Consider the following 14,599-nt stretch of genomic DNA (forward strand, 5'->3'; position numbering starts at 1 on the left):
GCAGTTCTTTTTGGTTTTTAGGAGTCCTTACCAGAGATCCAGAAAGAACATCGTAATCTACTTCAAGAACTAAAAGTAATTCAAGAAAATGAGCATGCTCTTCAGAAAGATGCACTTAGTATTAAATTGAAACTTGAACAAATAGATGGTCACATTGCAGAACATAATTCTAAAATAAGATATTGGCAAAAAGAGGTGAGATTGTTACCATTTGGTTAATGTAACTTTAAGATGTCTTCTATGATAAAGGGTTGGAATATTGTTTTGTATATATGTTTGAGGTATGTTATGATTCTTAATTCCGTGATATAATTATTATATATAGATAGATCTGGGTAATTTTTGGAATTAGTCATCATTTTCATCCAGGGGCTGGAGATTTAACAGAAAGCTACATGAACACTTTCGAAACAATATAACTTTTTCTTTGAAAAGTAGTTGATACGCAAATTAGTCTCAAATCTTTAGTATGTTATTTTAGTAGATAGATAATAATTTGTCTCATTGTTGGTTTGATTCTTTTTAAGCAATGAATTGTGGTACTGTACCCTCCCTAACTCTTCATCTAAATTGAACTTTTAGATTTCAAAAATATCACTGCATCCCATAGAAGGTAATCCTATTGAAAAGATTTCAGTTCTGAGCCCAGAGGATCTTGAAGCAATTAAGAATCCAGATTCTATAACAAATCAAATTGCACTTTTGGAAGCCCAGTGTCATGAAATGAAACCAAACCTTGGTGCCATTGCAGAGTATAAAAAGAAGGTATGAATACACTGTTAATGAATAATAGAAATTCTTTTTAGTCCTTAAATTGTGACCTTTAATTTTACATAATGTATTCTCATCTCAGATTGAATAGATGTTATCGCTCATGATAATATTCTTTTCACAGGAAGAACTATATTTACAACGGGTAGCAGAATTGGACAAAATTACTTGTGAAAGAGATAATTTTAGACAGGCATATGAAGATCTTCGGAAACAAAGACTTAATGAATTCATGGCAGGGTTTTATATAATAACAAATAAATTAAAGGAAAATTATCAAATGCTTACTTTGGGAGGTGATGCTGAACTGGAGCTTGTAGACAGCTTGGATCCTTTCTCTGAAGGAATCATGTTCAGGTTTGTAAATCAAATAACTGAATTTCGAATCCTCCTGTTACATTTCTCTTTATGTTCTCCAAACTTAGTATTCAGCAAATTTAATTTTACATATTTGTCTAGTTTGTCCTATTTTTAATTTCCAAGTCTTTTCAACATTCATACTTTAAAATTACAGAGCAGAAATGCAGTAGAAATGGGGAAATAGCAAGAAGTACTTATTAGCCTACTGTTTAAAAGTTTTTGAGATGTTCCTATGTGTTCACCTTCTTATAACATTTTTATAAAATTATCCCCCAAAAGTTTAGAATTTTGAAGAGCAATTTAGGATTCCCAAGGAAGGTGGCAGAAACCAGTTATGGAAAACAAAACAACAGTCTTAAGTTTTACAAGTAATTTGACTAACAAGAGATTTTCTTAATTTCAGTGTTCGACCACCTAAGAAAAGTTGGAAGAAGATCTTTAACCTTTCAGGAGGAGAGAAAACACTTAGTTCATTGGCTTTAGTATTTGCCCTTCATCACTACAAACCCACTCCCCTGTACTTCATGGATGAGATTGATGCAGCCCTTGATTTTAAAAATGTGTCCATTGTTGCATTTTATATATACGTAAGTAATCATTTAGAGGTTTTCATCCTAAAAATTTCACGGGTTCCATAAACATTACACATGGAATTCTTTGACTTACTTTTTTTTTTTGAGCTTTTTCCCTGTTCTCTAACTCCATGTCCTTGGGTATCAAAGGAAACAAGAGTCCTTTACTTGAACCAAATATTTCCATTCAGGGAAAGTAAAATATAAATTGATAATGTGTATTAGTAGTAAAAACATAGCTGGACTCTTGAGTCTCCTACCTAGATTTTTTTTCACTAGAAGACTTCTAAGCAACTATTCTTCTAAAAATATTCAAATTCCTGTTAAATCCAAATACTGGTTCATAAATTATCCATGCCATCATTCTTGTTCATAATAATGTAATTGAATTTGTTGCCTGAAATATATTTCAGAGAAGTAGAGCTTAGATGTTTATGTGATTTACCTATTAATATTTATTTAATGTTTCTATTCTTTCTCTTTAGGAACAAACAAAAAATGCCCAGTTTATAATAATTTCTCTTCGAAATAATATGTTCGAGATTTCAGATAGACTGATTGGAATTTACAAGACATACAATATAACAAAAAGTGTTGCAGTAAACCCAAAAGAAATCGCATCTAAAGGACTTTGTTAAACTTGTTTATACTGAAGATTCCTCAAATTGTATCAGCATAGATTCAGTGTATTGTATTAGTGATTTTTTATTTGTAAAGGGTTATAAACTGTATAAATAAACATATGTTCCTAAACTGGATAATATAACTGGCTTCTAGTTTATGCTGTTAAAATTGTAATAAAATATTCTGTACCTGCTTTTAGGAGATAAGAATCTGATAATTTTGTAAGCAGCAGACTGGTGAAAATAAGGTGCCAGAAGGTTGGGTTGTTGTCCTTTTTCCCAAATTGCTATGAGCATATGTTGATTAAAAGTATGTTGATTAACAGTAAAGTTGTAAATTAATTCATATTATCAAGACAGCATATCCTGATGGACTTTTGCCCTACAGTGGAAAAACCTGCCAACTACTATTGGATAAATTCTCAAGGTATTCTGCTTCATTTACTGATTGAGACAATCACTGTATTCCCCCAATACTGAAAACATTTAACTCGGTCATTCTGAATTACAAGGATGAGAATTTAAATATAGGCTTTCCTAAAACTTGTTTAAAACACTAGCAAGAGGGCCAGCAAGCAGTGTCTGAACATGATTAAAGTATTACATATGGTGAAAAGAAATGCCCACTTTAGTTGCTTCATAAAAAGAATGAAGATATCTAAGTGTTAAAACTTCTTTAGTGTAAATCGAAATTAAGATGGAGGGCTGTTTGCCTACCACGTTGTCAGGGTTTTGTGGTTTTGAGGGGTTTTGTTTTGTTTTACTCTATTAGCTCGAGAATGTTTAGAATGCTACTGAAAATAAGTTGGCAACTACTTGGCTTTCAGAAGAAATTTTGGTACTGAATCAAGTTTTTGCTGTAACTTCGATTTTTAGATATTGATCCTGAGGACTTAATTAAAATTAAGAACTAATTAGCTTAGTATTCAGTGAAGCATTGTTTAGGTACTAATAATCCAACAAAAAGGTTTGTATCATAACAGCCATTAAAAATGTAAATAAAGCAAAATTTAGAACTCAAGTATGGTCATTTGTTTTAAGTCAAGATTATATAAGGGAAAAATCACTAGAAAACGCTATAATAGTCACATGATTTTAACATTGGTGAGAGTAGAGGTGAATGGAATTTAATACTTTTATTACATTTTTATAACTAATGCAATAGATATTAGAACTTAGTTTTCAAGAGTTAAGGTAGATGATACCCATAACCCATATGAAAATTCCAAAGCTGTACCACCACTCTGAGTGCCTTATTAAGCCACTCGGTGTAAATATCAAAATGAGTTTATTAAAATATATTTGTTATATATAAAACAAAAATATTTCAAGATCGTATATTTAAAATTTTACAATCTCATCCTCCTGGTAAAAATACAAAAACAGCATGTTAAAATCAGTTATTTGTATGCAGGCATACCCTGGAGATATTGTGGGTTAGGTTCCAGACCATTACAATAAAGCTTGTCACAACAATTTTGGGGTTTCCTAGTACATGTAATGGTTACATTTATGCTACACATATTGCAGTCTTAAGTGTGCAGCTGCATTATACCTAAAAAAAAAAAAAAATGTAAATTTTAAGATGTTTTGCTACAAAAAAAATGCTAACTCATCTGAGCCTTTAGGGAGTCGTAATCTTTTTGGCACAGACATCTGCTCTCAAAGCAGAGTTGCCATATACCTTTGATTTGTTACCAAAAAAAACCAGTATTCGGCAAAGTGCAATAAAAGATAGGCTTGTACTTAACGATATTCATGCACACTATGTAAAAGTTTTATCTACTAAAAACTGGCAAATTTACAAAAGTAATGTTAAACTGAAAATGTTAAGTTTTATACTTCAGTTTTTAGCTATGATTCTTAAACTGCAATAAAAATGTTGGCTTACTTAAATCCTTTAAAGGTAGCATTACACCATGGCCTTGGACAAATTACACTGTGTCTATTCATCTACAAAATAAGGCATTCACACCTACATTAGAAATGTGAAATTAACTGCTCGATACATAAGAGCTAACTAACATTTAGAAATAATAAGCACATTTCAGTGCTTACTAATATTTATACATATTTAAATGTACATGGTGTTTTTGTGTTGTGAATAATCAATTCAGTGCAACTTCAGTCTCAAGTTAATAGGTATTTATTTCTATCTCAATTGCTGTATATCTCCACCCCCATTATACCCTTCAGATGTTCTTTGCCCACACAATAGTTAATTGTTCTAGGTATATTCTGATTCTAGTCATAAATGGACCCAATGTAGCCAACGGTCTTAGTGCTTAGGCTCCTTTTTAAGCAGAATTCAAGAAAACAAGATGATTGGTATTTTGGCATTAGTATGAGAATGTTTGGCAGAAAATTTAACATACAGTTAACATGATGCTATCCAAGTCTGATGAGGATGGCATATTCTGGTCTAACACATTTTGAGTTTTTATCCAAGAACTGATTTGACTAACTAAACAAAACACTACACAAAAGTTAAAGTTAAATCTTAAATTTACACAAACCATAGGATATGTATTAGAAAATGTTGCTGTTTGTGTCCTAACCCCACTTCCAAAAGCAGTAGCTCTATTAGGAATGAATGCTGATAAACATTTTAGGGCTCTTAAATCTATCTAAAATAGATTAATGTATGAATCAGGTACGTTTGATAAAAAAACATTTTTAAGCAATCTCTTATTTTACACTGCAGTTTGATTTTCAAACCATCTCATCCTTTTATCTGTCCATTCAAAAGCTTCGAGCCACATCAAAAGTAAAGGCAGAGACACTTGCAGGATTCTGCCATCCTTTAAAAGCTATGTAATGAGCTGCAAAACCAACCACTGATGTATATTAACAACACTAAAAGACAACATTAGTACGAGGATGTTTAAATGCCACAGCAATGTTAAGTCAACCTCTGAAGCCAATAAAAATGGGATAATATATCAATACTCGGGTCAAACAATAACTAGATTTTATTCTAGTTTTCAAACTGAAAACTAGAGACACTGTTTCATTTGACACATTTCTATCCAAAAGCATGAAAGGTTTAAAATATTTCTATATATTTGTTGCAAATTTAATAAAGTACCTTGCCCTTTTGTTTATCAATGCTACCCTTATTTCCCCCATTTAGTAACGTTTGTTAGTCTTTATAGAATAAGCCTATTTAAACCATTTAAATGTGAATTTTCAACGATAAACTATTTTCCACATGAATTCCTTAAGTAAATTTAAAGTGCGACACAGTATATTCTTTAAGTCATGCAGATTGTTAGATAAACTTTGGTAAACAGATAGAGAGACTTCAGAAAAACATATTGAAGTGATTTCATTTAGAAAGGTAATTATGTGTTGGTTAAAAAAGAGGATCAACATCAGTATCACTGAAATTAGTGTAACTATAACAATGTTTAGAATCTTAAAAAACTCAACTTCCTTTTCATCATCAGGCCAGGAACATGGCATCCTTTTTGAAGAAATTTTCATTTCAGGAATGTGAAGTTTCTTAATTTGTCCAATTTCTGTTCTGCTCCAATCTTCTTTCAATACTTGGCTTACTCGAGGATAAATTTCAACAGGCTGGACATCAGGAAGTGGTCTTTGTTTCAAGATCTGCACACGCTGGCGGACATCATCAAGTTTTTCAAGAAATTTAAGTGGAGATTCCTCTTGTAAAGATGTTGTCAATGTCATTAATTCAAACTGCTGCTCTCTCATTTCTTTCATTCTTTCAATTTGTGGAACATATTCTTGATTAATCAGATTGCCAACATCACAGAGAGCAGTTAGGAAAAATTTTTTTTTCTGTTCTAATGTATCACTAAGCTCCTTAAAATATTGGAGAACAATTTCCTTATCACCTTGGACCATTTTCTCTGAAAGGGATTTTTGTTCTTCCAGCTTTTCAATTAGACGAGTAATATCTGTCCAGTGTGTGTCAGTTAACTGTTCAAGCAGTTTTTGCGGCGTTTCCTTTTCTTTCAGATAGGCACTCTGAAGATCATCTATAGGATGACCATGATGTTGACCTATGGTAAGGCAGTGACCGCAAACTAATTTTTTATCTAGTAGACAGTAAACATTTAATGGTTGCCTGTAATGCTCAGGGCAAGTGATGAGATCTGGATGGTCTTCTTGCTGGTACTTTTCAATAATAGCCCTTAATGCAAAATTAACAGGTAAAGACTCAATACCAGTTGGAGCAATTTCCATAATACTTCTGCAATTAGGGCACTTGAGTGGAATTCGTAAAGGTCTCCATATATAAAAGTTACCAGATGCCTGGAGAACATTTTCCAAGCAGTTTCTACAAAATGTATGAGAGCATGGTAGTACACGAGGATCTTCGAAAATACTATAACAAATGGGACATGTTAACTCATCCTCAAAATGGTGCATTTCCTGTCAAGAGAGAAAAGTATTTTAAGTCTACATATAACAAAGATACCTGCACATATGTAAAGTTTTAGCTGTTAACCTCCAAACTAATACACTGTGCTTGTCATTTAAAAGAGGATAATTGAGGTATTTACTAAGATTTTTTAAATGTAGCTTTCTTAGTAATTAACTCCTAATATATAATATTGAATAACTAACTGATCATCATTAAAAGCTTATTACACTTTGAGATAAAAATCATGCTAAACAACCAGTTCTAATTAATTTGTAACAATATGCTTCAAATTAAAAGTTTGTTCCTATGTAATTACTAAAATTCAAAGGGTTCTATTGAAGTCTACTTAATGACTAACTATTTTGTGCAACTTTTTACATTTTAAAATGTTAATATAAATTAGGCTTAGCAAAATTATATTCTTTAATTCAAAAGAATTCATGTTCTCAGTTGGCTCAACCATAGTTTCTAACACAAGTTATTAAATTTCTCTAATAACTTACTATAAATGCCTTAGCTTCTTGAATTGGATTACCGGTATGCTTAAAGCCCAGGATCAGCATAATGTAATATTCAAAAGCAATCATTTTAATTTGAAGATTTAGAAAGGAAAAAGTTTTGAAATGGTCCCTGCAATAAAAATCAGTTTAAAATATGAAGTGTTGATCGTAGTGACTACAGGAGAATGAGTAGTAAAGAACACCTGTAGTCATCCTTCCTTAAAGTCTAGCAGTAGTTCAGAGACCCTTCTGACAAAAGTAACTTGACCTCTTAGCAAGCTATTACTGACATTTCCAATTACAGAAGCCTAACAGTTTTGTACCCTACCTACCACCTTTTAAAATCTTCCTTTGTACTTATTAATGAAAGCCTCAATCCTCAAGACTGACTTAGCCCTAACAGAGAAAAATCGAGTTACACCACTATTTAAAAAACCTTAAAGCAAAACTAAAACCCCAACTGCCATTCATGTAAAATATAAAGGTTACCAAATCCTCATCTATAAAAAAAAGTGTGAGGACATCTACAAATAACTAATTGTATTTTTAATAAACATAAAAACTTCTTTAGACTTTTTAGATCTATGCTCCTACCTTACCATTTTTGAAGCCTAACTCATTCATGCTTCATATTAATTTCAGCCCTTCCACCTCCCCGGATTTAGGTACCCTGTTGATCACACTGAACGCTGCACTTCTACTTTATAGCACTTAACTGGATTTCATTTAAAAGAATTTTGTAACATGTTTCTATACATTAGAAGGTAAGCCTGCAATAAGGGCAGAAATTGTGTCTCAGCACAAAATGTGACACATAGTTGACATTCAGTCACAACTGGTAAACACTGCCTCTTAAGATACCAACGTTAAACGTCAGATCTTAGGTTTTTGGTTCCATTAAAATAGCAAAATCTCTACTTTCTTAGGAAAAGCTTTAAAAGAAGAGTCCATCAGAAAATATACTCCATTCAGACTGCCCAACATTTAGAACCCTAATAAGCCAGGATGTGTCACATTGAGACTAAGCTTCAACTGTAAAACATTCCAAAAAACTAACGCAACTGGGCAACAGTACAGAAGATGATATTCGCTACACATAAATTCAAATGAATGCATGTTAGGAAGACTTTATGACTTCGTCTTATACCTACAGAAAGCTCTGAAATCATACAGAAACCACTCAAGAAAAACAAACACGTTTCTCAGAGTATTTCACTGATGTCAGAATTCATAATGAAGGAATAAAAAGAACAGCACTTAGCGAGGAATAAAATTTGAACAATGGACATATATTCAATTTAGATTTAATATTAGAGCTATTTAATGTTTAAATACAAAATTATGCCTAAAACAGAATCCAACCTTTTCCTTCAAAGTCCTCTATTTATCAAAAGCTAAACGTTTTCCCTGAGAACCCATTAAGGAACCCTAACAGCTCAACTGTTCTTCAGAATGAGGATATTCACAATACTGTAAAGAAAATATCAGCTCCTAAGTTCATAAAAAATGGAAGCAAATATAGTCTCAAAAGTTACTTCCATAGTATGAAAAATTTCTAACAAAATTTAATCAGAAATGTGTGGGTAACTTGAAGATATGGAAATCAGATTCTACTCTTAGACTACCCTCTTCTTGCTGACTCATTAAAAACTAATTTTAGACAACAAATTCCTGAGAAGTCAGATACTGGTTAATAGAAACAAACCTGGTTGAAATAATTATAAGGCCAGGAACTTTCTAATTCTGGTTGCTGCCTGAGAAACAGAAGATATTGGTGGTTCTCATGCTTAAAAGTTTATTCTTCCAGGAACGAGTATGAAATTTTATGTTCCAGAAGTTTTCCAGAAGCAACCTAGACCCTTGTGGGGGAGAAAAGGAGCAAAATACTTTAGCGAGATATATTCTCTGGGATGAGTATCTTAGATTTAGCTAGTGTCCAGAATATTTGTAACAACACTGGACACTAGGAAGACAACATAATAATGCCTTCGACACTCAGGAAAAATGGCTTAAACCTAAATTCTATAGTCAGAAAAATAAATTTTCAGGTTAAAGATAGTTTGACATTAGAGTTCTCAAACATGAACACCTCCCCTCCCTACTTTCTAAAGAAGCTACTGCACTGTGAAAAGAAAATAATTCTCACCAGGATAATGATAAAATGAAGTCAAGGAAAACTGTATAGCCTAGAGAACAAGTAGTCTGGAGGAAAAAACAGAGATCCAGAAGGAGTGCCTTTAAGTAAGTAAATGGAACTGACAGACTATTTCATGTGTCTGAAAATATTGAGAGGCAATGAGAAAACTAAATTTAGGAAAAAGTGACAGAATCATGAAAAGAAAAAATACAGCACATTATATGGCTCAACTGTCGTATTAGTCGTAATGTTATAAAAATTAAATACTGATTTTATCTAAAAGCATGACTGTCACAGACTAAATGTTTGTGTCCTCCCAAAATTCATATATTGAAATCCTAACTCTTTATGTGATAGTATTTGGACGTGGAGCCTTTGGAAAGTAAGTCTTGAGGGTGGAGCCCTCATGAATGGGATTACTGCCCCAATAAGGAGACAGGAGGGCTTGCCCACCTCCCTTCCTCTTCCCTTATAAGGACACAGCAAGTAAAAGCCCAGAACCAAAAAGAGAGCTCTCACCAGAATCCAACAATGCTGACATTTTTATCTTGGATTTCCTCCAGAACTGTAAGAAATAAGTGTCTGTTGTCTAAGCCACTCACTCTATGGAATTTTTGTTACGACAGCCCAAAATAAGAAAATGACATAATTATATTGGAGGGAGAGAATTCAGGTAGGAAACAGTGTTTAAGAACTAAATCTTAATCTTCCCTTATAAGAAAGAAGTCAATACATACCTAAAACTGAAAAATTAAGAAACTACATTACTTGCATATTATTTAGAAATACAAAAGCAAATGTCAAAAGAAAAATGTTAAAAGAAATGAAAGTGATTGCTCTAGTGTGCAAGAATCTGGAATGGGGTGATTGAGGGCAGCAGCTGTTTTTCATTATAAACTTAAATTATGCCATTTTTTCAACTATTAAAATGCAATTAAAAATATGAAATTTTAAAGAAAGAAATAAAGACCATCCTACAAGCATCCAGGCAGAAAAGATACCTTAAAAAAGAAAAGAAAATCATAGTGGTCTCAGAATTCTCCTCTGGAAGATTTTAATTTCCAAAGATGGCCACAAGGATCACCCACATGAGCTCTTCCGCAATGTGGCTTTGCCAGAATTCCCCAAGTATGAGATGAAACCTATAGTCCCCACCAAAAAAAATCTGGACATATGACTACTCTAACCAATGGGACACCATACAGTGATGCTATGACAGTTCTGGATACAATCCTTAACTATCCTCGTAGGCTGCTGCCTCTTAGAGCTACAAACCACTAAAAATTCCAGGCTACTCTGCTGAGAGGCCAAGTAGAGAAGCAATGAGGTGCCTGCCAGACATGTAAGTGAAAAAGCCATCCTGGACACGCAGCCAGCCAAGCCTCAGATGTTTGTTACACAGCAGCACATCTCCAAATAACCAGATAACCAGAACATCTCCAAAGCAACAAGGAAAGCTAAACGACAAAGTAGCAATATCCACAGAGTCTGGAAGGCAAAGAACATGACCTAAGAATTCTGTAAGTAGCCAAGATGTAATTTTTTTCATATGAAACAATAAAAATATTCAGGAAAACGTCTAGGTTTCTAAAGATCAGAGCTGAAGCCATGTACTTTCATTACCAAATAAAAGAAATATAAAAAGAATTCATTAAAAAAAGAAAGCCAACCTAGGAAAAACAGAGGAAAAGATAAATGAGGAAAACGGACAATTGTTAGAACTGATAAGCCCAAGAGATAGCTCCTTAAATTAGCCATTAGCTTGCAAGATGGCTCCCAAACACTTCTACCTCCTAGTAGCCACATCCTTTTCTAATTCTCTCCCCGCTGGTGTGGGCTAGATCTTGTGACTCTCTTCTAATTAACTGAATACAGCAGAAGTAACTGGATATCACTTTCAGGATTTTTTAATAAAAAGACCATGGCCTTCACCTGGAATACTCTGGCTCTCCATCTCTCGACAAGGGAAGCGAGAGGACATGTTGTGGGCCGATCAATGTCTACTTGTTGTGACAAGGAACTAAGAGACCCCCAAAAACTGAAGCCTGCAAACTACTACATAAACGAGTTTGGAAGCGGACACTTCATGTTTAGTGAAATCCTGCAATGAAAGCAGCCTCAGCTTGATTGCAACTTCATGAGAAACCTTGGGCCAGAGGCACTCAGCTAAGCTGCTTCTAGATTCCTGACCCACAGAAACCGTGCTTTAATATTTGCTACTTTAAGTTTTAGGGATAATTTGTTATGCAGCAATAGATTAATATGCTATCCAAATAAAGAAGGAAAAGGAACAACAAATGTACAAAGTGAGCATTGAAAAAAAGGAGATAAACCAGAGAAAGTCAAAAGTATAGGGAATTTATTACTAACTCTGTTACTACACTTGAAAATCTATAAGTGAATTATTCACTATGTAAGTTCAAATTCCAAAGATGATCTGAGACAATAAGGCACACTGTGAAATTTACAGGCTGAAAAAGAGCTACTCTGAAAAAAGGGGAGGAAGAGGGGCAAGCTTCTCCCGTGAGTTTTTTCAAAGGGTCAAGAAACAATTTCTTGTTCGACTGTTCCAGAATACAAAGATGTAAAGTTTGCAAATTGTTTCAAAGACAGTATATCTTGATTCCAAAACCTAGCAAATACAAAACAAAGTAATAATAGACTGATTTCAAAAACAGATACTAATGTAAAATCCTGAACACAATATTAGCAAAAACAAATCCAGACTACATTAAAAGAACATGGTACAATAACCAAATAAGGGTTTTTTCCAGACATGTAAATTTAATTCAGTAACAGAAAATTATTCAAATAGGTAAATGGAGAAAAACTGTGTGGTCATATTAGATGTGAAAAATGCACATAACATAAAAACCAATAAGGAGTTCAAAAAGACAGAAAGTGTTTATGAGGAGCTAGAGGGTGAAGTGTATGGGGAGTTATTGTTTAGTGGGTACACTGTTTGCGAAGATGAAACAATTCTGGAGACAGGTGGTAGTGATGGTTGCACAACGACTTTTAAATTTTCAAGTTCCTTGCCTACTACCCAGCCTCTCCTCTGCCAAATTAATTTGTGAATCAATCTGTATTACAATTTTAAAACACCGAGTAAAATTTTTTTAACAATGTATAAAATGTTATTGTCCTCCAGTGAGCACTAAAAGCCCAAGTTAAAACTGATAATTTGGTTCAAGATTTCCTGCTTCCCTTTTAAAAGTCACCAAGAAATATGCATATAAAAAATAAACCTTTTAAGAAAGAAACCTGAGGCTAAATCATATACTTACAAATTTCACAAATTTCTTGTGTTTAAGTGGCAAAAATAAATACACTTCTGAATTTTTAAACTTTTTTTGCACTTTCTGCAGAGGGCTGATTTCCTATGGAGTCTACACAATGTCTAATCAGCCTAATATGAAAGGTCAGCACTGATAAGAGATGATGGAGAATTAAGCAATACCAAAATACCATTACCCATTCTTCTGTGTAAACTAGTTTTTAGTTTTAATTCACTAATGTTACTGCCTTTCATCTCTAAACATGAATGGTTATAAAATATTCATTACATTTTACGGCCTCTGAAGAGAAATTATATTTACCGCATTACGAGATGACTTGCTCTAGTAAGGACACTATGAGTCACCTATAAGCCTGGGAAAATTCAAAAGGTGCCATCACCCAGATTGGGGCTCACATCTTTGTGGCCCTAACTGATAAAAAGCACATTTCATGAGATTCAAGACTTACTTTTAAAATACAATTGTATATTCTACATACATAGGGCAAGATTTTAAAAATACTTTCGTACATTTAAATGTGCAAAAACAATGAAGAACCACCATAACTCTTTCAAATTTAAAAAAATAAAAATCCTATGGTCAGATCTCATTTGAACTCTGCCCATTTGTACTGTTTTCCTGCATTCTGACATCAATCTGTTTCCCCAAAGAAAGAAACTATTAATACAACTTAACCAGGGAGTAAAAATTTACTGCATATTTCTTTCATATTCACTTGATCTCTCTTGAGCTTACCTTCTTTGTAGATCTTCTGCTTTGGAGACTGAATATATTTTATCTTCTTCAACTTTTTCAGATTCTTTTATTCTTATTCTAAAATTAAAAGAATTTTATCTTAAACGTTTTAGAATTGACATTCTCAAAAAATATAATAGGATATCATAGATCCGATTGTTACATCATAGAAATGATTGTCATTTCACTCTTTGATGTTTACCTTCCCTATACCTCACTGTTTTTAGAAAAGTAGTGACAAATATCAACAGGAAGGGTATCATTTGTACCTTGAAAGTCCTAACAATTCTGTGATCAAATTAATTGTCATGCAGGGTCTCCTCTTTAGTCAAGTATCTTATCAGCTCTCGAAACTATCAGCCAACAATGGTGATGACGGAGCAAACATTCATTCATGGTCATTTTAGATTGCTTAAAGTTAACTGGAAGATAAGCATTCCTGGCAATGAAAGATTATGCCAGCTTAAAATTATAAATATTGATTCAGGTTATTCCCATCAACACATTTGTTCGTCGTTTAGTTTTGCCACTTAAATGTTGTGGGACCCTCGGTCAGTTTTACCTAATGCATCCAACACCTAAGGTTGCACATCTATAAAATGGGCACAGCTACACCTAGCCGCTGTTAAGTCTCAAAAAAGCTTCTCACAGAGAAAGGGTTCAAATTAGCAGTACCCTTCCCCTTCTCTCTCTGCAAGGTTTACAATACATCCCCCCCCCCCGGCCTCCTCCTGAGGTGCCTCCACGGCACCGGCGCCCTGCGCCCCAAAGCTCCACGAGGCTGACCAGCTCCGTGGCGTCCCGCTCCTCTCTCTCGCCCTCACCACCACCACCACCACGACCACCACCACCAGAGAGGACCCTCTCCCCCACAGAGGTGTAGTTCTACACTGGGAGGTGGGGAGGAGAAACAAGGTTCCCCAAACCCCCCATCTGCGACAAGAGGAAGCAGATGCAGGACCCAAGCCCACTCTCTCCAACCTCGAGCCCCTCGCCTCTCCTCCAAGCGCATCCAATAAACCAGCCTCTGCTACAGGGAAAGAGGAGGGACCCAGGCCGCCTCCTCAGACCTCAGACCTCAGACTCACCGCCGGGAGGAGGGGACCAGGCAACTTCACAGGCCGCGGACAACAGCCGCCTGCATCCAGAAGGGCTCCGAGAGCGACTCAGCTTCCCCGCCCTCCTCCGCGGCGAGGGACTTCAGGTGCC

The 14,599-nt window shown here is 34.5% G+C and overlaps 2 protein-coding genes across 5 annotated transcripts in view; one reads left to right on the forward strand and one right to left on the reverse strand.

The window, feature by feature from the left end:
- SMC4 (structural maintenance of chromosomes 4) overlaps positions 1-3,347 on the forward strand; it is a 33,302-nt gene extending 29,955 nt beyond the window's left edge. For all 4 annotated transcript variants that reach the window (XM_036219823.1, XM_036219822.1, XM_036219824.1 and 1 more), the window contains 5 exons: positions 22-195; positions 583-765; positions 896-1,128; positions 1,535-1,718; positions 2,189-3,347. In XM_036219823.1, the coding sequence (XP_036075716.1) occupies positions 22-195; positions 583-765; positions 896-1,128; positions 1,535-1,718; positions 2,189-2,341 (927 nt within the window). In that variant the 3' untranslated portion in view covers positions 2,342-3,347. The remainder of the gene's footprint in view (positions 1-21; positions 196-582; positions 766-895; positions 1,129-1,534; positions 1,719-2,188) is intronic.
- A 1,109-nt stretch (positions 3,348-4,456) lies between these two features.
- Positions 4,457-14,599, reverse strand: TRIM59 (tripartite motif containing 59). The gene is made up of 3 exons (XM_016149097.2): positions 14,479-14,599; positions 13,391-13,468; positions 4,457-6,727 (listed from the first exon to the last, which is right to left on the reverse strand). Exon 3 carries the CDS (start codon positions 6,722-6,724, stop codon positions 5,516-5,518), a length of 1,209 nt encoding a protein of 402 aa, XP_016004583.2. The 5' UTR covers positions 6,725-6,727; positions 13,391-13,468; positions 14,479-14,599; the 3' UTR covers positions 4,457-5,515.

The sequence above is a fragment of the Rousettus aegyptiacus genome, unplaced genomic scaffold, assembly GCF_014176215.1.
Source record: "Rousettus aegyptiacus isolate mRouAeg1 unplaced genomic scaffold, mRouAeg1.p scaffold_m13_p_4, whole genome shotgun sequence".
NCBI lineage: Eukaryota > Metazoa > Chordata > Mammalia > Chiroptera > Pteropodidae > Rousettus > Rousettus aegyptiacus.